At 46.3% G+C, this 27,500-nt stretch overlaps 2 protein-coding genes, 1 long non-coding RNA gene and 1 other non-coding gene across 6 annotated transcripts in view; 3 read left to right on the top strand and 1 right to left on the bottom strand.

Moving 5' to 3' along the window:
- mta3 (metastasis associated 1 family, member 3) overlaps window positions 1-1,280 on the top strand; it is a 21,041-nt gene extending 19,761 nt beyond the window's left edge. Inside the window, exon 19 of the mRNA XM_056577077.1 lies at window positions 547-1,280. Within this exon, the coding sequence (XP_056433052.1) occupies window positions 547-721 (175 nt within the window). The 3' untranslated portion in view covers window positions 722-1,280. The remainder of the gene's footprint in view (window positions 1-546) is intronic.
- LOC130371336 (uncharacterized) overlaps window positions 1-3,753 on the bottom strand; it is a 4,165-nt gene extending 412 nt beyond the window's left edge. The window contains exons 1-2 of the long non-coding RNA XR_008893186.1: window positions 3,465-3,753; window positions 408-749 (exon numbers count right to left, since the gene is read on the bottom strand). This is a non-coding gene — a long non-coding RNA (uncharacterized LOC130371336). The remainder of the gene's footprint in view (window positions 1-407; window positions 750-3,464) is intronic.
- Window positions 3,379-3,472, top strand: trnai-uau (transfer RNA isoleucine (anticodon UAU)). Its single transcript has 2 exons — window positions 3,379-3,416; window positions 3,437-3,472. It is a non-coding gene; the product is annotated as a tRNA-Ile (tRNA).
- A 5,308-nt stretch (window positions 3,754-9,061) lies between the features above and the next one.
- ppm1bb (protein phosphatase, Mg2+/Mn2+ dependent, 1Bb) lies at window positions 9,062-24,481 on the top strand. Of its 3 annotated transcripts, none has more exons than XM_056577017.1 (6): window positions 9,062-9,453; window positions 17,200-18,051; window positions 18,975-19,092; window positions 19,260-19,371; window positions 19,525-19,582; window positions 22,974-24,481. In XM_056577017.1, the coding sequence occupies exons 2-6, from the start codon at window positions 17,212-17,214 to the stop codon at window positions 23,001-23,003; spliced, it is 1,158 nt and encodes a 385-aa protein (XP_056432992.1). In that variant the 5' UTR covers window positions 9,062-9,453; window positions 17,200-17,211; the 3' UTR covers window positions 23,004-24,481. The 3 variants fall into 3 exon arrangements, with proteins under 3 accessions (XP_056432992.1, XP_056432993.1, XP_056432994.1); XM_056577018.1 differs by lacking the exon at window positions 22,974-24,481 and adding an exon at window positions 22,775-22,813; XM_056577019.1 differs by lacking the exon at window positions 22,974-24,481 and adding an exon at window positions 19,769-20,492.
- Window positions 24,482-27,500: the final 3,019 nt, after the last annotated feature.

Raw genomic sequence — 27,500 nt, forward strand, 5'->3', positions numbered from 1 at the left:
GAGATGTTACATTGTGGAAACATTGTGTACCTGCAGTGGGCTCCGACTGATGATGTCACTAACCCCAATCGTATTCGATAGTCAGTAATTGGTGAAAAATAACTCTGGCCCAAGTCATGGATCTGCCTGGGCTTCATCGATGTTTCTCTGAATAATCTTTAGCTTTTTTCCTTGTATTTGAAAAAACTGAAAAAAAAATGGATCAGTTAAAAATGGAGAATACATCTAGCCCCATCTTTTGTCTTTTTTCAAGTGAGCAGCAACAATTTTCAGTAAGCAGCCTTTCCTGTGAACTCAGACATGGTGGTCTCCTGCCTTATTCCAGCATCCACTGTTGAACGTTTCACTCAAATCAAGACAAGGCGGTCGCAAAACTAACAAAAAACCAGACCGCAAAGCCGTCTCACCTGCAACCTTTTCTTCCACAGTTCCCAAGTCTTGCAATTTCGCCTCATACCCTCAAAAGAGCGTTCTCCAGAGACCCGTCCACGTTGGGTCGGTGCACCATCCATGCTAACATCCTGTCTTTTCTCCCCCCCCCCCCAGGAGGGCCAGGCGAATGCTGTCCAGGTCCCAGCTGAGGCGCGCATGCCGGCAGCCCTGTGAGCAGATCCACATGCGCAGGGTCTCCGAGGCGCCCCCGCAGGGACTGGTGCTTGCGCCCCAACAACACCCTCACCCCAGCCTGCGGATGCGAGGACCCATCGTCATCCATGACTGACGAGGCTATAGCGGACCGCGCCCTACTCCTGTACATGTGCCCTCAAACACACAGACACACAAACACACACACACAAACACACACACATCAAACGACACACACACACACATCAAAAGACACACACAAACACACACACAAACACACGTAAAATATACATATCTCTCAAAACATGATTATCTTGCACCTGGTTCTGATAATTCAGTTCTGGTGAGGCATGAGGAGGATGAGGTTATCCAACTGCACTAGATGCACTAAAAGCTGACACCTGACTGCAAGCCGTGCCTGTCTGTATAGCACTTATTGTAATCCCTGGCAACTTTTTCAGACTGCGCGCATGGTGGGTGTGTGTGTGTGTGTGTGTGTGAGGTTGCGTACCCGAGAATGTACATAAACAAGTGTTGAAGCGGGAGGGATCAAGACAGTGATGGATGTATAGATGTGCAGGCCTGTGTGTGTGTGTGTGTGTGTGCGTGAGAAGGAGTGTGTGGATCTGACCGAGGAAGGGGAGATGTAAATGTGTGTGTCAGACTTTTTCACGACGGCCACCTTGTGTGAACTTTGTGTTGACGATACATTTTTGTGGAGTTTTCTTCTGTCTGTTAAAAAAAAGTGGGGGTATGGGGGAGGGGGGCAGACGGGTTGGGGTATTTGGGTAAAGTTCTGGGTTATTCTGTTGATAATTGTTGGCTCCTGAGATTTCAAGGGGTAAGACAATGTAAAAGAGTGACCAGGCAAGTCTTTTCAGAAAAGCACCTGCCCCAACAAATCCATGAGATGGATGACATAATAAGCTTGAACGTGGCTTTCAACGCCTGAATATATATTCTAGTCCAGCAAGAGCTGTCATTAAGGTTGTGTCAGTATATTTGCCACTTTTTGTGAAATACTGCCCCTTATCGTCGGCTAAGAGGAACCACACGCATGTCTTTCGTCCCTAAACAATGGTTACAAACCAGTTTAAAAGTCCAGATATCTCAGTAACTTACTCAAGCTATCATAGTGTCTTGTATCTTTTAACAGCTATCTAAGTCCCCATCGATTCATTAACATATATTTTGTAATGTGAATAATAGAAGATACTGACACAATCTTTAACGATCGATCGATCGTATCGATATTGGAAAAGCTCTAAAATATCACCAAGGCACCCTCATACCCTCTGTCCGGCCAAATACACCAGTGTATAAAATCATGCAAATATTTCATTATACTGTACATTGACATAGGCCTTCTCAGTTCATTTGCATTAACCTACCTACCTAGCCGCTGACGCTATCGCGAGCTGCAAATGGCATGGAACCGTCAAATTAAAGACTGCGAAAAAAATAAGAAAAGCTAAAATAATAACGTGACCAATAGGCCTAACTCTTATTTTTCCATGTTTCATTGCACTTCTGTTCTTAAAAAAGGGAATCACCACAGCCATTTCGTCCGGCAAAAAAAAAAAAAAAAGTTCAGCAAAAAACGACCGACAGTTGTTGTAAAAAGCGAGCCTTCTTTTCTTACGTGTTTTCAACTGCCGCAGACGTCGCGGCCGCATGTGTTCAGTTCGCGGTGTAGGACTGCGACCTCACGACGACAAATTTCTTCTATTTAATTCAAAATGTTTATGTTGGTGTATCATGTGTGTCCTGTGTTGAATTATGACAATTCTGAACAATAAATACGACACGATGCCGGCTGATATTATTGCAGTTATTATCTTTTTCAACCGCCTCGCATACTTTAATGTCGTGTTCGCGAGATAACCTGGTTTAGGTTTAGGTAACACAACTGCTGGCTTAAGTTTAGGCAACATAACTAGTGGCTTCGCTTCGGTTTAGGCAACACTATTACTGGCTACGGTTTAGGCAACACCTCTACTGGCTTAGGTTTAAGCAACACCACTACTGGTTTAGGCCCTAGGGTTAGCCAACACAACTACTGGTTTAGGTTTAGGCATCACAACTGGATTACATTTAGGCAACCCAACTGGCTTATGTTTAGGCAGCACCACTACTAGTTTAGATTTAGGCTACCCAACTACTGGTTTAGGGTTAGGCAACACTTGTTGGCTTAGGTTTAGGCAACACACAATAGGCCTACTGGCATAGGTTTAGGAAACACTACTGGCTTAGGTTTAGGAAACACCACTACTGGCTTAGGTTTAGGCAACACAACTAACTGTTTAGGGGTTGGGCAGAACGCCCTTTCTGAGAGACGTCATCGTCAGGCTGATCCAGCCAGGGGCTGGGCAGGGCGTACCTGGATGAGCAGGTGAGAAGGGCCCCAGGCATAGGGCCAACTGTCATTCAATCGCACTGGGCTCCACCGTTATCATCATCATCAACGCTCACTGCGGCCAATGGCTAAGCTTCATCCGTGGAGCAATACATTATTTTATTTTTTTGCCTGTTTTGGGGCTTTGCTGTTGTTATGAATAGCCTTCTTTCGTTTAGTTCATGACACAACTATACAGGCCGAGCTATAAATATAAACAGCACGCAATCTACACTGAAACGACGCTAATCCAAGCTTTCATAGATTTCGTTACTTTTGATTCACGTCCTGCGTGGGAATGAACGACGATGACGAAACAAGAATTAGTGTAAGAACAGAGAACAAACGGTTAATCGACTCCATATATATTCGCTATGCTCGTTGCTTTAGACGCACAGGCTCCAGTGGCGCAATCGGTTAGCGCGCGGTACTTATACGACAGTAATTCGCAGAGCAATGCCGAGGTTGTGAGTTCGAGCCTCACCTGGAGCAGAGTTTTTAGATGACGATCTCCTTATGCTGATATCGATACATGGCAGCGAATTCTCGTCCATGGACCAGAAAGAACAAACGCGAACCATTTCCGATCACTGCATTCATGGCCCTGCTACTCGTTGATCAAGTTATAAGCAGATATTGGAAACAAGTAGTTCTGACCACAACCCTACTATATCCTAATACCAGTCTATCATCAATATAACAGAACGAAACAAAGTGCGTTGTGATGTAGTTGTATAGTGTTGAACCCCACTTTCCACAGCAAAACAAGGGAAATAGACATCCTGCTGTAACAGCAACTTGTCAACACCAGTGGGCAGTAAAGGACAGCATCCGTCGTTTTATTAAATCAAATTAAGAGACTAGCCTGGTCTGTCAGGCCAAAACGCTGCTTATCAACTTTTGTAGGACATCAAAGGATATACTTTTTAATCAGATGAAGAAATTCACTCAACTTTTTCCTCTTTTATTTAATCCAACACAGACGACACATCCATTTATTCGTTCACAGCTCTTTATACCCTCCACACACGCACACACACGCGCACACACACACACACACACACACACACACACACACACACACGCACACACACACACACACACACACACACACACACACACACACACACACACACACACACACACACACACACACACACACACACACACACACACACACACACACACACACACACACTGCCTCTTGCAGCTATGTATTTAACATGTGCAAAGCAGCTCATCAACCCCCTCGTTTTGATGTACTCTTATACAGTGAACATTACAGCATTCGTTTCCCTTTGCATTATGGCCGATTTGACAGGAACGTTCTGTTTAGGAACGTATCCTCTGTGAAATAACAGCATTGTCCCTCATGAAACGAAACAAAAAGAACAATTTGGATGACATCATTATCTTTTTTTGTTTACAGATAACATAGTTGTCGCCAGCAAGTGTGTGTATGGGGTGGGGGTGGGTCGTGGGTGGTGGTTGGTGGTGAGGGGGGGTCTGTCCTTCTAAGCTTTGTAAGCTGGGAATGAACAAGCGGAAGATTGCAGTAATGATGTGACCCAGATGTCCCGCCGCTGATCTGCAGGCTGAAAATGAGAGTGCAGATCAGCTTCCAATACCCCTTGTCACCTCCCTCCCTCCCTTGCTCCCTCCCTCCCTCCCTCCCTCCCTCCCTCCCTCCCTCCCTCCCTCCACCCGGGACACAATCGCTTGGTGTTAACAGCAGTGGAGCTGCATGTGTGCAAGCCTCTATGGGCTGTGAGCCAAGTACACAATGTGTATATGTTTCTGGTCTACACTCATATACATGTTGGATCTGAGTTTTTATTTTGTGTTATTTATCTGTTTTAATATGTGTGTGTTTGTGTGTGTGTGTGTGTGTGTGTGTGTGTGTGTGTGTGTGTGTGTGTGTGTGTGTGTGTGTGTGTGTGTGTGTGTGCATGCATGCCTGCATCTCTGTGCGTGCGTATGTGTGCGCACTCCTGTGGGTGTGTGTGTGTGTGTGTGTGTGTGTGTGTGTATGTGTCTGCATGCATGTATGCCTGCATCTGTGTGCGTGTGTGTGTGTGCGCACTCCTGTGTGTGTGTTTTTGGTGTTGTGTGTGTGTGTTCCTGCGTGCGGGCGGGAATGAGCTCCGCTGATCCGTGTCAACGATGTCACTACGGATCAGGGTTCAGATTTGGAGGCGTGTGCCACTTGTTCTTCGGTGCTTCAGATTAGATATAACAGTTTTTTAATTTACTCTCCTGAGCCGCTTTCATAAGACGTTAACACCCAGGGCCCTCCCCCGGCCCCCCCCCACCCCCAAGCCACCCCCACTCTCAGCCCATGCCACCCCTCTGCCTCAAAGCCCGAGCTGAGATCCTGATGCTCCCTGAAGACCAGGTGGCTGAGCAATCCCCTTTCTCTCTCTCTCTCTCTCCCTCTCTCTTTTTCGCACACACATACACATACACATAAATGCTTGAAGTTCGCAAGCACACACCCACACACACACCACACACGCACGCACAAACTCACACACAGATCCCTGACATATGCAAGCACACACACACACACACACACACACACACACACACACACACACACACACACACACACACACACACACACACACACAAACGCACAAACTCACACACAGATCCCTGACGTATGCAAGCACACACACACACACACACACACACACACACACACACACACACACACACACACACACACACACACACACACACACACACACACACTCACACACACACACACACACACACACACACACACACACACACACACACACACACACACACACACACACACACACACACACACACACACAAACACACATACACACGCACCACGCTCACTCTTATATAAACACAGACACGACAACCTGTTAGTAGGGTCAGTGGGCCACTTTATTAAATTAGAACTTGTACTTTTCAACTGAGCTGTTGAAAGTACAGTGTGTGTCTGTTGGGGTGTGTCTGTGTGTGTACTTGTGTGTGTGTGCGTGTTTGTGTGTGTGTCTGTGTGTGTGTGTGTGTGTGTGTGTGTGTGTGTGCACGTGTGTGTGTGTCAGGGAATTTAGGGTGTCGGTTGGACAAATTGGAGTGAGAGAGAGTTTAATATTTGGGATAAGCTGAGATTGAACATGCTGAGATCTGACCAGAATGATCACATTCTGCCGGGATAATCCCTTATCTTGGAAAATTAAATGTCCACTAGCTTCCTTTTCTTTTTTTCTTTCCCTCTTCCTTTCTTCCTTTCTCTGTTTCTTTCTTTCTTTCTTCCTTTCTCTGTTTCTTTCTTTCTTTCTTTCTTTCTTTCTTTCTTTCTTTCTTTCTTTCTTTCTTTCTTTCTTTCTTTCTTTCTTTCTTTCTTTCTTTCTTTCTTTCTTTCTTCTTTCTTTCTTTCTTTCTTTCTTTCTTTCTTTCTTTCTTTCTTTCTTTCTTTCTTTCTTTCTTTCTTTCTTTCTTTCTTTCTTTCTTTCTTTCTTTCTTTCTTTCTTTCTTTCTTTCTGTGTAACTGTTTTTTGTCCGTCTATCTATCTGTCTGTCTTTTTTCTTTATTCTACTATTTGCACGTACTGACCACTCAACCATCCCTCTTACAGACACACACACAAAAATGCCACACTTTCTCTTGCACAAGCATAATTACACACACACAAACGTATTCATGACCCCCTCTCCCCCCCCCCCCCCCCACACACACACACACACATGCTTACACATGCACTATACTCTACCACGACATGTCATCTGACCAGTATCTCTAACCCTGGCTGGAGCATCAGAGAGCTGTTCTGATATCTGAGGAGTTTTTTATTAATAAGGGAATAAATCCTAAGGGAAACACAACATGATCAGGGATGAGCACCACTATCTCCCCACAGACATCATAACTCTGATCCACTGTTGCGCTGTCTTATAAGGCTCGCAGAAAAGTTGACATCTGTATATGCACTTATGACCCTGCCATCTGCCTATTTGTTGCCACTGAATAACGTTCAATCTGATTAGAATTTATACGTTTTAGTCATTTTATGAATCCACACACTAAACGGTTAACTTCCTACAAAACCATGTGCACAGAAAGGCTTAACGACTCGGTTTTAGACGGAACTATGAAGGGGATGTTCTTCAGATGATTTTATATTGTAACAGTTGATGTAGTAGTTTATGCCGTAAGAGTACATTTCAAACTTTGGAGTAATTTTCTTTCAATAGCAACAGACTGCCATACATTGAAAAGCTGATTTGCAAATTAATGAAACATAAAAATTTGACGATTTCACCAACTAAGTTCTCGTGGATTGGGTTAAGAAACACACTCCACAAAAGCAACGTGGGAGCCTGTAGCGGTAATGGTCCCTATTTGACCACCAGGTGTGAATGTGCAACAAGCCGTTTCAAAATCTGCCCTACCCTGTGGCATTGCGACACGACAAGTGGGAGTGTCCACCCAGATGATGCAAAGATCAGTCTACCAGCGTACCCAGTGGACTGTACCAACTGATAGTTAAATTCCCTTGGACAAAAAAGGTTTACATTACAATTTGAGTCTTTAATTTCAGATTTCTGAATGAGAGTGATATTTAATTCTAGTATGATGTATTGTAAATAGTTTGCATGTTAGTTTCAGGAATGAAAAGCCATATACTATTAATATTATTCTATATTTCTTCATTATATATTTATATTAACATATATATATATAAATCACTATTAAAATATAGTTCTAATATGCATAGACTTCAATGTTGAGAACAACACCTAAAAGTTTTGCCTTCATTTTTTTATTATACCAATACAACTTTCCTCACGGTTTCTATGTGGACAATCTCTGGCAAATCTAAACCTGTGAAGCACTTTTGAGACCGACACAACTTCACTTATTCGTTCAGACTTTGTATGTTCACATTATTGGTTTCTACTCTATATCAAGTGGTCAAATAAATAGATCTTATAACCAAGGAGTTACAGGTCTGAAATGCATGTGGAATTGGATCACCCCAGCTCCATTCCCAGTGACAGACAGGGACATACAGTAGGCCTTTATGCCAATGGTTGGGCTAACCGTCATGTATGTGTCCCTGGCTGCTGTCCAGGGTGCATTTGTAAATGCCGAAAAGAAGTATGTGATCCTATCCATGGAAATCTCATCCTGGAAGCTGCAACTCAACTCTTCTCCACCCATTGGATTGGATTGGATTTGCATTTGAACCAACCCTGGTTTCTTCCTCAGTTTGCTTTTAAATACAGGAGTCCATATGATGAAGCAACAGATTATGTTATGTCCATGCCATCTTGGTTTGAGTACAGTCTTGGCTTCTTTAATGTCTCTTTGTACGCGGTTGATGTGATGGTTTTCTCTAAAACATGGCCTTTTGAACACGAGCAGTATTAGTCATTTTAATAGAACCAGGTGATCAACGGCTCTCTTTGGTCTCATCAAATGACATCATCATGCAATTTTATTCCAACCAATTTAAACTGTAATTTTCTTCCAGCCCTCTCATTAAGAAGGCTGCATTATGTTTGACATGCCTTCATTGTTCACAGTAAGCAGGGTCAAAGTAAACGGACTGTTCCTCAACTGAAATCTGTAGTTTCAACTGTTGTTGTGCACGTGCAGACGACAGATGGTAAAAGGGAAAACCAATTTCTGGGTGAACTTTGACTTGTGATACAGGATGTGTTGTTTGGACAAGTGTATTTTGAATATATGAGTTAAATCTATTTTAGACAGTCAACAATTTCAACAGTTTCTTTTTAAATTTGAAACAACGTCTGAATTATTTTTGTGTTTGAAGATTACCATGTTATCAATTCCATGCGAATTCCACTTCACGAGATGACCATGTGAACAAGTTATAAAAAGGAACTATGTAGATACGGGGGGAGAGATCTAACGCCCCCTTCGGAGAGCGTGTGGGGCTACATGAATAAACCAATGAAAATGTACTTTTGGATAGGGGCAGAGCCGATTGGCATGGAATTTGACCAATGAGTTAGGGCTTTTCCAGGACAGTACGGCCAATCAGCAAGCATATACCGAAAATAGCACCTCCTCCTGTTCAGCACCCAAAGTCGAAGGATAGCTCTGGCCTTTCAATGGAGGAAAGTGCGAGATTTGTCCGTGTTATCTAATATAACATTTCTCTGTGCCCATATTTGTTTTGGAGCGATCGGAATAGTTTATGCTGAGGTGAATGACAAAAGTGGTGTCAAAAATGCGTAAGAATCAATGCTATCCAAGCAGGGAACCACCGAGAAAGGAATTATCGCCGCTCATCTGAGGCCAATCTCGATTATTTTTTTGTCAAATAAGGAAACATAACAAGGTAGCTAGCAAGCTAACGTTAGCTTAGTGGAGAGCTAGATTGTATAATCTCCCAGCATCCGAATACAGCCCAAGGACCGAGATTGGATCCACGCCGTGAAAAACCAACCAACAGGAAAACGTAAGTAGCCAGCAATTACGTTAGCGTCTTTAGCGCAGACGTTTGACAAGCTAGAAAATCATTGTGTTGGCCATTAGCAAGCGGTTAGCATTAGCAGCACAACAAGCTAACATTAGTACACTGGCAAACAACTAGGCCTTCCCGCAGAGGGACCAGTGTAATGAGACATTAAGTTGGGCATGTGTTCATTTGGTCCGCGAGCACAAACATCCGAGGTACATACATGCAGTGAATTATTTATTCGGCAATTGATTTAAAAAAAATGAATCTGCATTTTACATGAAGGAGATCTGCACGATCTATCGACAACTTGGGGCAATGCGAGCTAGCCAATCATGAGTGAAGTGAAGCATTGAACACGTTGTCCTCCAGTGGTTAGTCTACTCCACTGAGCTGATATCGCCCTTGCTTATTCGGCTTCTTCCAGGTTAGCCGATGGCGTGCCTGACACATTTTACACTGTTTACGTTCATGTTGGAAGCCTTTTTTGGTTTTGTTATATAAATATAAGTTACGCAATCCATCCACTGTTTGCAACGGGTTTATTCAGGATACCAAACCTGATCCATTGCTGATTAACGTTAGCTACTATGGAGGTTTTACTCTGCAGCTATGGTTGGGTGTTTGGGGAATGGACTGTGCAGTGTGCTGTGCACCCTTTTGAAAGTACTTTCGTGATTAGTGCAATCAATACGTCTTTATTGGTTATTAGCTAGGCGCATGTTATTTATGTTAATTGGGTATCTGATCAACAGCAGTGCTCTATATAAAATAAGTCAAGCAAATAGTTCACAATTCGTTTATTTTTTAGGTCTAGGTCGTCAGAGATTGAATTTCTTATCTGAAATGTATGAATAAGTTATGCATTCAATGAGAGCCAATGTATTCTTATAACAATCGCTTTTAGGTGCGTCACAAGATATAGATTGTTTTGTGGTACTAAAGGCCTTTAATGCAGCGTTGAAGCAACGTTATTCTCTTGGGAATCTGGAATAACGCTACATCTTTATATCTAGGTGTGATCCAATTTGCATATGAAATCTCTACCCAGTTGTTTTAGAATAATATAATAACTAGCCCAGCACAACATGCACAATTAATTATAAAGCCCAGTATCATATGAGTATGACTTCGTCCTATTTGTAGTGTGCCCAGGTTATCCAAAGTATGACATCACCTGGAGTTTGACTTGTGTCTGCAGTAGAGATAAGAGGTTACTTAAACACTTATACACTGAGTCAGCAATCAGGGCTCAGCGATGAAAGGCAGGGAAATCATTATCAGCAGTGTAGTGACCTAAGGGCTGTCTTTAGTTTATACTGTGTATCTATTTATTTATTTATTTATTTTGTTTATTCATTATTAGGCTGAATATGGGTGAGTGTATATTAAGTGGCTTGTGGAGGAGCTTCAGTCCTTAATCTGGGCTGCCTGCCTTGCATCAAACAAACACTGATTGTTTGAGCAGGTAAGGACAGCTGATAGCAAGGTGGACTTCCAAATGAAGAAACCCAAACAATCCAAGTTTAAAGAGTGTTTCAGTTCACAGAGGGGACTGGTCAGTCCTGCGCGGCCGCCGTCAGAGCTGAATGCCGATGTCAATACCCAGGTTACCAAAGATGGCTGCTGTATGTTCAGGGTTTCCCACAGAAAGAAGATTGAAAGCAGTGGAGGTGGCAATTAATAATGACGTGTCACTAGCCTTTCTCTTATTGTTTAAAGTGCGGGGCACAATAGAAGGGATGGGCACATTTTTTTAATTTTCCACCCAACTTCCCGTTATTCACATGAATAAGCGTTTTAATCCCTGCATTTGTTTATGATCCAAATTAAGCTATTAACTTATTTTTGCAAAACATAAAATTTCTTTTTTACATTACACTAATGTCTGAACCTCGTAGGGACACACATATATTTCCGCAATAGGGCCTGCACATAAAAATGCATCATGGGATTTATTTAGTTTACCATTTTGAGAAGACCCCAGAGTTGGAGTAATGCTGTTAAAATTCTAAATCAACGTAAATGTACTATTACCACCTAGGCTAATTTAAGTCACAAAACACATCCATCATAATTCAGTAAAGGGCATGTCAATGTACAATGTACACGATGTGGGCCTTACCTGTTGGAATAACACCAAATAGGTATTTCTTGGTCATAATTGATGCTCCGTCATGGGCAATGTTTACAGAATCGCTTTAGATTGCACTTATCAACTCGCGGCCATCTTGGTTCTAAGCGCTAGCTGGATTCGGAGGCTAACCGGCTAGCGTCTAGAACCAAGATGGCCACTAAGGGAATGAGGCCCATCGCCTTTGCAGTTAACTTTCTCTTGTTACTTCTATGACTGTGACCCTTTTGCTTATTGCAATAAAAGTCCCGTCACAGTCGTAAATAAATGATGGAACAGTATTTTCTTTAGGAAACGTTGGTATCCAAAAAGAAACAAATCGTTTCTATAAGAGGACAGTATGTTGATAGACATAAATAAGTGCCTCTGCCTTTGTTTGGTGTTGATGGAGAGGATGAGGACATGGCATGTACCCGATTTGGATTGGTCAAACCGACTATTGGAAGACTAGATCTGTCCAAAATGGGCCTCACAGAGGACTCTATTTTATTATATTTTATTTTATATTTTTATTGACGTGTTGAATATTATTCTTAGTTTATCTGTCAGGGAGAATACAGCGCACATTATTGAATGCATAATTATCACAGTCAATGGCATAACAATCTGTAGATGTGTTGCATAGAAGGTTTCTAGCAAGTTGGCTAATTTGCAAAGCCAGTCCCTGGTCAGACCTTTCTAAAACAGATAATCCAAATATAATTAAATAATAAAGAACTACAGAGGAAGGAACAGTCGCTTTCAACGTAAATGCACCTTATTAACCTGAATTTCTTAGTTCTATCATTGGTAGTGGAACTAGTGGTTCAAGTCTCCAGTGGCCGGACAACTGATAACCTGATAACATGAGTTGTCAGTTGTCACAAGTCTTTTTTCTCAGTCTCTGTGGAGAGAGAGAAGTTGGATTAAAATATTTAGCCCATTTGTTTTACAAACTAAGCACACACACGCACGCGTGTCCCCACATTTTAGTTTTTGTTTGACTCGTTCCGTCACATGACCTTGTACTCTGCTAGTTTCATTGCGAGGTAAATGATTTTGATGGTGTAAATGGTAGTGTGCCCAGTCAATTAACGTGGGTACTTTTGAAAAATATATTTTTTGCTATGTAAATCAATTGGCACAATTCGATTCACTACCATAAGGGAATTATTGTTTATGCAATAGCCATCGCTTTCTCGATTCAGTAGAGGGAGTTTAGCAGATCAATTTCCGTGTGTGTGTGTGTGTGTGTGTGTGTGTGTGTGTGTGTGTGTGTGTGTGTGTGTGTGTGTGTGTGTGTGTGTGTGTGTGTGTGTGTGTGTGTGTGCGCATACTAGGGGTGGGAAAAAAAAATCGTTTAACATAAGACTCATTTTTCAAAAACAAACGTAATCTTTTCTCTTTCGTCTTAGGTTTACCTGTTTGTGTTTATCAGTGGATATAACTCTTTAAAATATGCAAACCTATTTGAACGTACTCACTTAACGCCTTGTGTCGACCCATAAACTTGGAACCTTATGTTCTGAATCGAGGATACATTTTGAAACATGGCCCCCAAGAATTGAAATCTAATCATGCAATACCAAGAGATTCCCACCCTTGGTGCGGACTGAATAGCTTGTAGCTCTGTGGACTTTTCTGCCTTCTGACCCACACGGCTTCTCTATCGATGCTCCCATGTTCCTGAGAGGGTGGAGGGGCTGTTGTGTAATAGCGAGCGCTGATGAGTTAATGTGTAAACATGGGCCATAGCTTGATGGAGGTCACAAAGTCCTACCTCCATGCATTGCCACGCCCGTGAGAAACACAAGCTTGTTGTTCTGCGAGGGGCCGGAGCCTAGGATCTTAGACCCGCATTCAACGAGGAAGAGGTCCCAGACACTGTGAACCGCTCCTGTGTCGCTTGATTGGTTGTCTTGTGCTCTGGCATCCATGTGTGTCTCAGGAAGAGGGTGTTGGTTTCGGCCTGCGGTCACTCCGTGGTCTCTTGCCCATTTGAATGGGTTTAGTGGTCGAGAGTCGCCTGGTTTCGGTCTGATGTCTCAGTAGAGCTGGTTTCTGTTCTGTTTTCTGTTATCTCTAGTTCTCCCCCATACCAATATTAGGTGTGCGCGCGCTTTAGTGCGCGTGTGTGTCCCCTTACAGGATCTGGTTCCTGCCCTTGCTACTACTCTTTTCTCGTGTGTGTGTGTGTGTGTGTGTGTGATGTCAGCACTGGATGACCAATACTTGCTAGGCAACGTCTGTGTGTTTGTTTTATTTTTGGAAAGATTGCTCTCAACGACTGTATCTCCATGCACACATTTAATGATAATACTGTATTGACTACTGGGAAATGGCCGTTCATTGTGGTAAAGATGTCCACATCCCTTCCAGTTCCTTTTCAATGGATCGATATTGGCAAGATGATACACCGCTGGTTAACCTACCCCACCCCCTCGCTTTTATTTTAGATCGCTCTCTCCGCCTAGTTCTACACGGACAATATATGCACACACACACAGTACACCCCTAATTAGCCCAACAAAATGAACCCCAATTTAATTTGGTAATGACTTTGAAATGGAACCATTCAGCTAAAAATGGATTCGCCAATAACGGCCTGACCTTTTCCATTCCATGGTTCGGTTTCTTTAAAGTTAAGTTCAGCTCCTAGCACGAGAAGTAATTAAACAGATTATTGTAAAGGCGTTTTCGCCTATAGCGTGGTCCGATTCTGGAGAGGGGTTGCGACATGGTTGCATTATTCATTTTGTCAAGTTAATGTTCACACAGCCCTTTGTAAAGTGAGCCAAACTTAAACAATTTAACACATGTCGAACAGGTCATTTGGCAAATCCCCTTCTGGTTGAAGATGTAGAACGGTATCATAGCCTGCCAACACTCTGACCTAATGATTCCTACGTTATATCAATCATTTACTTTATATAGAAGACTGTAAGAGCATTGGTTTCCGACCCACTTGATTTGCTTCCTATTGCGAGGTCAGGTTACATCCATGCCCTCATCTGGGACTGAACCGTACTCCACTTGGTACTAAGCAGACATAGTCACGTCTTCCCAGGTGAGCACAGCAGGTTTCGTGGTTCCCTGTGCAGCACCTGTGTTCCTCCTCTCAAAACTAAAAAAGAACCGTGGTGTTGCTCCAGTGTTATAGTTCGGCATATAGCTCAGGTGTGATGTAAAGCCCCCTTTAATGTCGGCTCCTTTTTTTAAGGACTGTTGAACTCGGTGGATTGGAAGAAAATAAATAATGAAAAAACAATGCATTTAAAGCTGCAGTAAGTAACTTTTGGAAATCTAACCAGAATGAGCTATGATTTGAAAGAATCCAACAGAAAATTCCAGCCAGTCCTTTAAGCCTCCCTTCAAAGCCACTCCCCCAAAACACATGACCAGCTCATTAGCTTTATCAATAGGTCTGCCTAGGCTTTAGGAAGACTCCAGCCGTACGAAATCAGTGCACAGGCACGAGTGTGCGTAGATAGTCTGGTAAATAAACAGGTAGGCCTCATGACAGGCCTGCAGGAGACAAGGATATGTGATTTTCCTTTTTTTGCAGGGCATTTTAATTATTGATCGCTGTCAGGATATCAAGAGAATTTCAACTAATTGGAAAAAATGCTTACCCTAGCTTTAAATGGAACACTTCCCTTCTGGCACTTGAATTCCTAAAAAAAATTTGACAGTGAATCTTAATGCGGTATTTCGGTGACTTTCACTAAAATACCGCATCACTTTTCATAGTATTCGATAGACTGCTGAGACAGCAGTTGGAGCAATTGTCCTCTGGATGACTCTGCAATGTGTGTGATTATCGCAACACAGAGTAAGGCAGCCCTATTGTTAAAATAAAACAACCCGGCACCCAACCAAAAACAAAAGTTTTTCCACACGCCACAGCAGAGCGGCGGTATAAATAGATCCGATCAGGATGCCTCTAGCTAACGGCTATCAGTGCTTGACGGCTAGATGTCTGCCGATGGACAGGAAGCAGGAAGAGAGGTCGGTCAAACGTGAACTAAGTGGCTGTCCTCCCCCCCACCCTGGGCATGAAATCCAAACCAGCACAGGGGCTTTTTATAGAGCGTCTTTCTCACACTCATAGGCTGGCTACCGAGTTGACACAAATACACCCTTGCCCCTACCACACACACGCTAACATGCTTGCATACATGCGGGTCATGCAAGCACATCCGTGCACATTTAGCTGAAGGGAGCCTGAGTCAATACTGGCACATACCAGCCTTTTTTTGGGAACATGCCCCAGCTGCGTTGGCATTTTTGTGCTTATGGTTTTATGTACCGTCCCTGGCCCAGTTGACAAGGACAGGTGATCCCCCCCCCCCCCCCCCCCCCCCCCCCCCCTCCCTCTACCCGCCTCCACCTGGACCTTTCTGTTGGCGGACGGACAGACACCATTCGCTCGCCGCGCCCTAGGCTAGCGTGAACCGTTTCTGCTGACCAGGCATCAGAACTAGAGGAATTTCAGTGGCCGCATTAGTGTGCTTTGGGTCGGTTTTTTTGCCCTTCTTAACCGGTTCCCTGGACTCTTTGAGTTACCGGCATGACGCTGTCAGGATACCAGTATACTTTTGACGGGCAATCGCAATGACAGACTTGCACAGGCAAGAAGCTCCATTCAAAAGGCTGACTAGACCCCACATGTTGGCATCAGGGATTACGCTTGACAACACTTAACATCATTTTCAGTTGCACAGCTTCGTACTCGTATTGTAGGCGTAATCTACATCTCAGGCCTAGGAAAAGGTGTGTGTGTGTGTGTGTGTGTGTGTGTGTGTGTGTGTGTGTGTGTGTGTGTGTGTGTGTGTGTGTGTGTGTGTGTGTGTGTGTGTGTGTGTGTGTGTGTGTGTGTGTGTCGTGTGTCGTGTCTTCTCAGGTGTGCCCTGTAATCCTGATCTGCTGAGGATCCTCTGCTATCTTTATCGCTGCCGTGACCTCTCAAAGTGTCATCAACCATGAAGTTATTATAAGCGCGGCTCTCGCGCGGCGGGTGACCTTCAGTCCAGGCGCTAAGCTGCTCCTTGCTGGCTTTTATTTTATTTTTTATTCCCTTTTATGTTTCCGGTGTTTTGCCCACTTATTGTGCACTGATGATACAAACGTGTTCCATGTTGTTTTTAAATGGATGTATTTCCGGTTGCTTTGTTGGAACAGAGAAGATGTGCTCCTTCTGCTGAGGCGCTTTCAGGGACAGTACTTTTTGGTCTGTTACACAAGGGTTACAGAAAACTTTCTTTGACATGGCCCCAGTCACAAATAAACATGTCTCTGTGAGAGTTTATTTGTGACCGGAGCCATGTCAAAGAAAGTTTTCTGTAAGCCTTGTGTAACAGACAATAAAGTATTATCTTATCTTATATTTTGGTCATTTCAAATAAGTAATATAAACTAATCGGTAGGTTGAATAAATCAAAGCAGCTTTGATTCCAAACGAAACCGAGTCAACCTATTGGTGCAGCAGCGTATGGATTATTGTAAAGTAAATATCCCTGAGTTAAAGGTCTGGTGTTAATAATAGACGCAGAAGGTAGCACGGTACCGCTGATGGCCTGATAACCCTCGTTAAACCTGCCCCCCCCCCCCCCCCCGCCTTGTCTCCCTCCCAGCTGTAAGCAGCCATGGGTGCGTTCCTAGACAAGCCGAAGACGGAGAAGCATAGTGCCCACGGCGAGGGCAACGACTTGCGCTACGGCCTGAGCTCCATGCAGGGCTGGCGGGTCGAGATGGAGGACGCCCACACGGCCGTGGTGGGCCTGCCGCACGGACTCACCGACTGGTCCTTCTTCGCCGTGTACGACGGGCACGCCGGCTCCCGCGTGGCCAACTACTGCTCGGGCCACCTGCTGGAGCACATCCTCTCGGGCGGCGGCGGCGCCGACTTCGGCTCGGGCAGCGCGGCGGCGGTGGAGGGCGTGAAGGACGGCATCCGCTCGGGCTTCCTGAAGATCGACGAGTACATGCGCAGCTTCTCGGACCTGCGGCAGGGCCTGGACCGCAGCGGGTCCACGGCGGTGGGCGTGCTGCTCAGCCCCACGCACCTCTACTTCATCAACTGCGGCGACTCGCGCGCCGTGCTGTGCCGCGGCGGCCGGGTGGGCTTCTCCACGCAAGACCACAAGCCGTGCAACCCGCGCGAGAAGGAGCGCATCCAGAACGCCGGCGGCTCGGTCATGATCCAGCGGGTGAACGGCTCGCTGGCGGTGTCGCGGGCGCTGGGCGACTACGACTACAAGTGCGTGGACGGCAAGGGGCCAACGGAGCAGCTGGTCAGCCCCGAGCCGGAGGTGTGCGTGATGGAGCGGGCGGCGGAGGGCGACGAGTTTGTGGTGCTGGCGTGCGACGGCATCTGGGACGTCATGACCAACGAGGAGCTGTGCGAGTTTGTGCGCTCGCGGCTACAGGTGTGCGAGGACCTGGAGAAGGTCTGCAACGCCGTGGTGGACACCTGCCTGCACAAGGTGAGACGGGAGGCGCGCGCACACACACACACGCATGCATGCTAACGCACAGTTTTTTGGACGAAGTCCTGGAAATGTCACGATTGTCTGCTTGGATTTTGTTTCAACTGTTGAGACGTATGGTGACCTGCTGACCTTGTTTGGACTTTAGTTGAAGTCACATTACCTTCAATAGGAGACCCAAAACGTATTCCTTTTTAGGAAACAAACCTTAATGAGATAATGATTTGGGGATTTAATATGAGAAAGAATAGATCCTTCCACATCATCGTAGGACGTACTTGTGTCACTCGTAACACTAATTATGGGTGTGCTACTTTTTATACCAGGGCACGTATACCAAGACCATAGTCCAATGTGTGTTATCTTGTCCTATCGTCTACAACCCTGGCACATAAAAAGACAATGCCCATTATAAGGGCGACCTCTGGGTTCGTCCTACGATGAGGCCTGATCACCATGACGGAGGATTTACCAGCAAAAACATTGTAAACAACATACCCACGCCCATGACGAGGATCGAGTTTAAGTGATGGCTATGTATCAACCAACCCACGAGGCTGAAGGTCAATGCCGCGGTCTGACATTAAGAGTTGGTGAGGGATGGGGAACTGAAATCTTTCACCTGGGAGCAGCTACTCCCCGCTACTTATTTGAAATCACTTGTTGTGATTTCAAATAAGTCGTACTAGTTGTGACACGCATGATTGAAAAAAAACAACAGTTTTTGTTTCTTTTCTGTGCTCTGACTGCCTGAAAAGGTGCCAGGGAAAGCAGAGGAATACGTAAAATGTAAACGTAGGTTTGAAAGCGGAAGAAGAAAGTCTTCTCTGCTTTCAGGAAAAATATGATTATGTTGGAAAGGCTCACGCGTTTGTAACGCCCTGTCCTCCCCCCCCCCCCCCCCCCCCCCCTCACCCTAGGGGAGCAGGGACAACATGAGCGTGGTGCTGGTGAGCCTACCGGGCGCGCCCAAGGTGACCGAAGAGGCCCTGAAGAAGGAGGAGGACCTGGACAAATACTTGGAGTCGCGGGTTGAGGGTAAGTATGGACTGCGTCCTACTACCCCGATACCGCCAATTACCCTCCACGTTGTCACCGTAGTTTCCAGAAGAATCTCCTTGTATGATAATGAATTGGCGTAGATGGCGTTAAGGCACTCTTGTGTTTCTCACACATACGTGTGTGTGTTTGTTCCGGGGGTCCAGAGCTGCTGGGACGCTTCGGGGACGAGGGGGTCCCCGACCTGGTGTCTGTCCTGCGGAGCATCGCCACGGAGACCGTGCCCAACCTCCCACCTGGTGGAGGCCTGGCCAGCAAGTAAATAACAAACAGACACACAATGAGACACACACTGAGACAGACACAGAGACACACACACACACTCTCTCTACGCTCAGGAATCTGAGACGATGAAGAAGAGGGAGTCGTCTTTTTGTTAACACTAAACCTTGTTTGTTTGCGTGTCAACAGACGGAGTGTAATCGAGGCCATGTACAACAGGCTGAACCCACACAGGGAAGAGGAAGGGGTGAGTTCATCCGTTTGACCTCTCACTCTCTTTGACCATTCATCCTATCTCTTAGCCACACCCCCCAGCTGCATAAATAAGAGCTAGACTGCCTTAGTGTAGATTCAGAAGAACGCTCCTCTAAAGTTTATTCTGACTAATATATGTTGTGTGTGTTTGTGTGTGTGTATTTGTGCGTGTATGAAGAGGCGCTAGGACGAATGAGTGTGTATCTGGTGTCGACGGCCGGTTGGAGGTTGGTTTCGGGCGGACGAAAAATGGCAATCGCTGTCTGTTGAGACCCATTTTGACACATTTTTTAACATTTGTCTGCGAACCCTTTTTGAATGAACGTGCCAATTCTTCGGTTACAATCAGCAAGCTTTTCAACCCCCTTTCCGACCCATGACGTGTTTGTAGCTTTGATAAAGAATAAACAAGTGTCAACGTCAACATCTGCGAAAATTCACTGCGGTTTCATGAGGCCGTCTCTCCCTGAATTCCTTTGCTATTCGGCCAACGGCAGGCTCAAGGAAAGGATTGTGCTTTCGATCTCTGCAAGGGCTGTTAAGAGGATAGGTCGCTTTTGTTAGTTTTTTTTCCCGTGTGCGTCTTTGTTTTAGTGATGACAATCTTGGGAGGCAGGGTCTCTTTATCGCATAGTAATACGGGTGCAACGGTCCCTTTCTTCTCTCCTGCGTGGTCAACATCTCTGCTCCGTGGTCACATTTTTCTTGCGAGGGGAAGATTTTGCCACACTGGTGTCAACCCTGCTGTCGTCACGGCGGGCGGGCTTGTGTCTTCTGCTCCGAGTCCTGCTTTCGCACGACCGCCTACACGCGGTTGCTGCAGTGCTTGTTAGGTGTGTGTGTGTGTGTGTGTGTGTGTGCGCGCGTGTGTGTGTGTGTGTCTTTGTGCGCATGGCTTTTGTGGCCACGTGCACAGTCTGACCGTGGCGTGTCGCCCCAGGCCTCTGCGGGCCGAGGCAGTGCTGGAGAGGAGGAGTTGGAGGAAGAGGAGGAGAGTGCGGAGGGTGGAGGAAGAGGAGGAGGAGGAGGAGGAGGAGGAGGCGGCGGTGGCGCTGGCGCTGGAGGTGGCACGGCGGCCCACCTGCTGGAGGCCCTGCGGCAGTTCCGCCTGCACCACCGGGGGCAGTACCGCGCCGTGCTCGAGGAGTCCCTGTCCTCCTACCTCGTGCAGGGAGAAGACTCTGGCTCGGGCCCCGGGGCCCCCAAGGAGGGACAGTCTTTGGACGCAGCACGTCAGCGAGACCCGGCTGCCTCCCCTCCCTCGCTCCCCTCGCCCCCGCCCTCCCCCGCCGAGCCCGAGGCCGGCCCGGACGCCACCGGCCCGCCAAGCTTTCCCTCTGTCTGACCCCCCCCCCCCCCCCCCCCTCTCCGCTCGCCCTGCCGCCACCGCTCCTTCCTGCTCTTGAACAACCCTGTGCCACCCACCCCCCCCCCCGTACCCTGTCACGACGACCTCCTGACCACGGGGCCAAACTGCCCTCTCCTCTTCCTCCTCCTCCTCCTCCTCTTCCTCCTGCCATCCTTAGCGCGGCTGACTCCCCTCCGGGCAGAACCAAAGCCGGTCCATCGTCCTCTGGCGCGTCTTCGGGCCGGCCCACCCCCCCACCCCCCTCCCCCGCCGGGCTTTGAATCACCTCTAGCCCTCTACCGCTTCAATATACTAACCGCCACCGCGCAAAACCCTGCCCAATCCTGCCTTCCTCCCCACGAACCGCACCACCACCACCACCACCACCACCACCACAGAACAGCAGCAGCAGCAGCCGTATCAGACAGTAGGGCCCAGACGGTGGCGGGGAGGGGGGGGGGGGGGAGGGAGAAAGAGACTCAGCCTTCAGTTCGCCGCTGTGCTGCTTTCAGACGTCCTCCCAAGCATGGGCTTGAATGTGCGCCTGTGTACGTCTGTGGCTGTCTGCGTGGAGAGCGGTGTGGGGGAGAAGGGAGTGGGGGGGGACGGGACGGCCGGACAGTGTGGGAACTTCTGGTAGCAAAAACCAACCAAACCATGTGATTTGTGTTTTCTAGTCCAGGCTACGTTGAGGACTGTACTTTCACATCATCCACTCCCCACCTCTATAGTGTTCCCCCGCATATAAGTATATCTCCCACATCTTTTCCTGAACTCCCCCCCCCCCCCCCCCCCCTAGCCTTTATACGAACCCTTTCACAATACTACAGGATATTTTAAACCAGACTGAATACCTCTTCTTAGGAGTCTTGTTAGTGCTTTCTTTCTTGTTCTTCGATTTCTTTTCTGTTTTTAAAACAAAAGGCTCACATGTTACCGGTCAGCTGGGGTCTGCTTACTAGTGTCATAGAGATTGTATAATGCACTAATACTGACAACACGAACCACGGCGATGCACAAATGATGAATCGCTGTACCAGCCGTGGAGAAAAAGCTCCTGAAGTCAGAATTTGGGTACAGACAGACTTCAGACAAGAAAATGTAAAAAATAAAAAATATTGTAATGGTAGGGAGGAAGGTTGTGGAGTATGGCCTCTATTAATGCCCCCTACCTGCTAGAATTGGAAATGCATACACTTGCAATTACTTCTAATCGATCTATAGCTTCACTGTACGTGGACCACTATACGAATAAAAGCTCTTCGTACGTGTGTCTGTCTGATTGTAAATGTTTGTGTGCTGTTGTTTTGGGGCCAAGAGCCAAAATAGATCAGTTTCCTCCCACGTTAAAGCGAGCTAACAAATTTTTTGGACGAAACAAATAATGTAATAAAAGAACCATTGTTTCACGTGACTGACTTTTTGTACCTCAACACTGATTCCCCTATGAAAACTTCCTCTCTTGGGTTGCCGTAGCTTAATTTCTCGGGCAGTGCCTGTCGCGAAAGTTCAGGGTATCCATTCCCCACGCAGTAACATTAACAAAACAAAAACAACATTCACTGGGCGTGTAAAGTACTGTCTGAAATACAACCCCCCCCCCCCCCATATAAATGCATTTAGACGTGCAGCTTGGCATCCTGTAGGTTGAGGGTCAGAGTTAATGCCGTGTTGTGCGAGGCCACCACTAGGTTGTTATTGTCCGGCCAGGTGAGCCGACTCAGGTAGTACATGTGTTGGCAGGGGGGAGGGGGGATTTATACAGGGGGCATTTAAATGGATGTACTCCTTGGCAGGAGTGATCGAACCCCCCCCCCCCCCCCTTCTCTCGTGCAGGTCTCTTTCTCTTTTCCTCTCTAACTCTTGTGAACCTCTCGGATGTAGGGAAGGGAAAGCGGAGCGCACGCCGTGAGAAACACGGTCAGTGTAAACTCTGGTCGCCAGCTGTCGTACAGAAGTGCAGTGCCGCGTTTTCGGAAAAAAAACCTCTGAACACCTCTCTTCCTCCCGCCCTTGTGCTCTTCTCTCCCCTCAGAGTGCCGGTGACCTGGAGGATCCCTGGTAGCCATGGTAACAACCCCTGCCCCTCCCCCCCCCCCTCCCATGTCTCCTCCCAGTGATCAGTGCAGCCGTCGATTTGGAGGAGTTACCCAATGGTTTTTTTTATTTTATTTTTTGGGGGGCCATGGCTCCTCCACTTGGAAAGAAGGCATGCAAAGTGTGCTGGGAGAGCTGGGGGCGAAACGCGTGTGTGTGTGGCAACGAGGATGATGATGATGATGACGACGACGACGAGGATGAAAACGACTACTACACACACACACACACATACTACACACCTACACACACATGCACACACACACATGCACCGATCACCCCCCCCCACCCTGCCCGAGGAATCTCTACAGAAATATTAAGAAATTAAGGACTGATCGTATTGGTAGACATGATTATTTTTTTCCATTGAGGGTTATTTTTTTTTCAGTGTTTATCTTTGTTTTTTTTTGGAATGTTGACATTGATCACATGACTTCAAAAGGATTATGAGGACCTATTGTGTTGTGCGTGTGTTTATGTGTGTGTGTGTGTGTGTGTGTGTGTACGCATGTGCGTGCCCATGTGAGTGTAACAATGTCTTGCAGAGGGGCCGAGGTGAGAAGACGTCAGACAAAAGACTGGGCAATATTTCTCCTCTCACGGCCTTGTTCAGTCCTGCGAACCCCCCCCCCCCCAACATATACGCACACTCAAACAGGCACACTGCAGCACCCAATAGTATTCTTACTTGGTGTCCCAAATTATCACCTTATTCAAACTGGTGTTAAAAGGAGAGGGTTGTGGAACGTTTCTGTGGGTGTGTGTTCCCCCCCCCCCCCCCCTAATAAGAATAAGAAAAATACGAATGTTGTCCCAAGAGTTGAGCTAATTGCTGTGCTCGTTGTTTAGAGTGGCTCAGAACCCCTCCCCTCCTAAAAGCAGGAAAACTGGCCGCTTCACATGCACACACACAAACACACACACCACCAATACCATTAGCAGCTACCTGGCCGTACAGTGGTGGTGTGGGCCTGTGCCTCTCACCTGCTCACCTGGCCTCTGTCACCCCCCCCCCCCCCCTCCCTCCCTTGCGGCAGACCCCAGCTACCCTCCATGTCTAACACAGTTTTTAACCCCCTCCTCTGGTTCTCAGACTGCATTGGTAATGTTTGTATTTTGCCGTTGTTTGATTGCACTCACATTTGATTACAGAAAGCGTCTATATATGAAATAAAACTCCTGCCAAGGGCCAGTGGTCGCAGTCTCCTTCAATTGTGTTTGCGTATGCGTGCGTGTGTGCGCAGACACATCTGCTCACTGATCTTATTTTATTTTCAGAAGTGATGAGGTGCCTTCTTCACGCAGTTTATCATAAACCGTAAATCGACACACAATTTTGCTGAAAGAAATCTTCCAGCCCTTGCATTGTAGCACGATTCATACTTTTGACGTCATTATCGTCGTCCACCCATGTGGGGCCCGCGACGAGTGCGCGCAGTGAATAAATGCCACAAGACGAGATCTGCCGTCACCCATATTTATATAATTCTTCCATAGAACAATATAAAATACAGTTAGATTGTGTTGAACTCCTGGGGATGTAAATGCAGTTTTCTTTTCTAAATCGCATGCGTGCTCTTCTTCTTGATTATAATGGCGTTTGGCAAACAACGTTGTGGTTCATTACCGCCCCCAGCGGGCTTGGAGGACGGGTCAGGAAACTCGCGTGTGTTGAAGGCGGACAGACGCGGACGTTCAGCTGTGATGTATGATTGATATGATTGTAGAACCGCGCGCGCGTCCGCGGGACAAGTACACGTCCGCAGCTAAACGCAGACGCGGAAAGTATGTCCGAGCCTTTAGTGTGCTTTTCTAATGTATAATCTCTTTTTGATTGTTCTTCAGACAAAGCCATGTAATTTATAAAAGTAATCTATAGATTAACTGGCAAATACTTTTTTGAGTTGCAGCCCGAATCGAATCAAATAACATTGGCCAAATAGAAGGATTAGAACGAAAGATTTCAGCCCGCCCCAATCCTCCAGTAAAAAAGGAGCAATATACAAAATATACAAAACACAGAAGGTCTAATCTGTCACTTTTATCTAAATTTGATCCTGATCTGTAATCATAATCATGGAGTATCTTAAAGGTGTTTCCAATCTGGAGGAGGGGGGGGGGGGGGGGGGGGGGGATTATAGGATTTCAGTGTGCCCAAATGCCCATGTAGATCTGTGTCTATGTACGTGCACGTGATACACTCTACCCTGTTGTCCCATGTGATGACATGCACCACTCTGGCAAAGTAGAGGTTTGAGTCGAAGAAAATGTTTCTTACAAATCCACAAATGTTTAATTATGTCAACGCTCCATTGGCCACTTATCAGAGCTTTTCAAATCGGTGTTCTTTTACACCTAACTTCAGATATGAAGGTTAAACTTGTTCATATACACAAATTTAACATACACCGACTGATTCGTCTCTGTGCACTGAGTTGCAGCTGTGCCGTCTTTATACTTTTGTAAAGCGTTTAAAGCGGTGGCGGGCATTAAGTGAGTCCCTGAGTGAGTGCGAGGTGTAGAGGGAGCGCTGTATTCTTATGGCTCCTGCAGAAAGGGCCAACAAAGGTACCTGCGCTGATATCTGCTCCATTCATGCACCTCTCAAGGCTGGCCAGCGCCATTCGATTTCCAACCCTCTTAAGATCTCCCATATGGGGCCTATAGGAGGATCTGCCAGTACTGAGCTTTATGTGCATGTTGTGCTCCTTGTAGTGCTCTGTCTCTCTCTCTCTCTCTCTCTCTCTCTCTCTCTCTCTCTCTCTCTCTCTCTCTCTCTCTCTCTCTCTCTCTCTCTCTCTCTCTCTCTCGCCAACGCTCTCTCTCTCTCTCTCTCTCTCTCTCCCGTGCATATAATATTTCTCTCTCACCTCCATTTGTAACCTTGACTGTTTGGGGGGCAGGGGTGGACGACGACGATGACAACACACATTTAGATCCACACACAAACACACACACACACACACACACACACACACACACACACACACACACACACACACACACACACACACACACACACACACACACACATACTTAGTTTTCCATCTCAAAAAGTATGAGATGCATATCAAACTAGAATCCACTCCTCGGAATTATATTTGATCGCACATGTGATTTGTGTGAGTGGTTTTTGGGTGTGCGGGTGGGTGTGCACAGGAGGGAGATTGCACATGCACGTGTGCCTCTTCAGTGTGTTTATGAGCATATGATTTTGAGTGGAGTAATTTAGCAGATGAGCATGAGGCCATTGTTAGAGGGATAATCCGGCTCTCGCTGCTCAGAAGGGTTAACACGAAGCAGATTAGGCCAGATTACCCCTGACCACACCAGACAGGGCTATCCCCCTCCCACCCGCACACACATGGCCCTCCCTTTCGCTCTCCCTCCCTTCAAGCCAACCCCCCCCTCCCCCCCCCCTCCCTCACTCATGCACAGATATACTTTACTCTGCCCCTCAAAAGCTGTCTATTTCCCTTCAGCTGTTCCGCTCGTTTTCACCATATCTCTGGGACCTCTGGTAGTCCAATGGGCTGTCTCTGTTTCTTTCTCCAATATTGGTGCACTTTGTGATAGTAAAAAAAATTGAATCCTCTATTGAGGCTTTTTTTTCTTTGAGAATTTGAAGTGCAGAATCATGTAACAAATGATTTTGGCCAAAGATATTGGAATATCAATACTTGCATTTTGGTCGTCAAATTATCAAAAGAATAAAACCTTGTTTTCATCATATATGTCATGTATTCATGAGGGGGTTGTTTTGTGTTGAGTAGATATATATGTTGGTTGAGACCCTCCTTTTAATTCTGATGCAACGCAATATGACTAAACTCTGGTGAGTGTGCATGCTGTTTGTATGCATTTATGGGCATGTGTGTGTATGTGTGCATGTGTGTGGTGTGTTTGTGTGTGTTTGTGTGTGTGTGTGTGTGTGTGTGTGTGTGTGTGTGTGTGTGTGTGTGTGTGTGTGTGTGTGTGTGTGTGTGTGTGAACGCAAAGATACATGCGTGTGTATCTGTGTGGATGTGGAAGCGGTTGTGGAAGTATAGTTTACAGCTAGATTTGTCTCTTTTGTAATATATTTAGAACCCAACCCTGTCAGCTCTAATTAGAGTAGTACGTTAATTCCCTCTCTTAAAGCATCCCACCCTGACTTCACCTCCGGGACGCAGGTGGTCGCACAGCCCACCAGTAGAACCGCAGGATTAACAGGAAGTATCAGGTGGACGTCCAATCAGGGGGTGGGATTAGCAGGCGAGGCACAGTTACCTGGATACCCGTCCTCCACAGTGTTCTGGTGTGGGGGTCAGACCCCGGTCATCTAGTGACTACACTTACACTTACACACACACACACACACACACACACACACACACACACACACACACACACACACACACACACAGACACACACTGACACACACACACACGTACATGTGTGCAGACACAGAAACACACAGAAATA

The sequence above is a fragment of the Gadus chalcogrammus genome, chromosome 18 (genome assembly GCF_026213295.1).
Source record: "Gadus chalcogrammus isolate NIFS_2021 chromosome 18, NIFS_Gcha_1.0, whole genome shotgun sequence".
In the NCBI taxonomy this organism is placed as follows: domain Eukaryota; kingdom Metazoa; phylum Chordata; class Actinopteri; order Gadiformes; family Gadidae; genus Gadus; species Gadus chalcogrammus.

Excerpts from the sequence above, each read along its gene's own strand:
- ppm1bb (XM_056577017.1), top strand. The coding sequence starts at position 17,212 with ATGGGTGCGTTCCTAGACAAGCCGAAGACGGAGAAGCATAGTGCCCAC. Across the intron at positions 19,093-19,259 it reads CTTGGAGTCGCGGGTTGAGG|AGCTGCTGGGACGCTTCGGG; the intron begins GTAAGTATGGAC and ends CCGGGGGTCCAG. Across the intron at positions 19,583-22,973 it reads CACACAGGGAAGAGGAAGGG|AGTGCCGGTGACCTGGAGGA; the intron begins GTGAGTTCATCC and ends CTCTCCCCTCAG.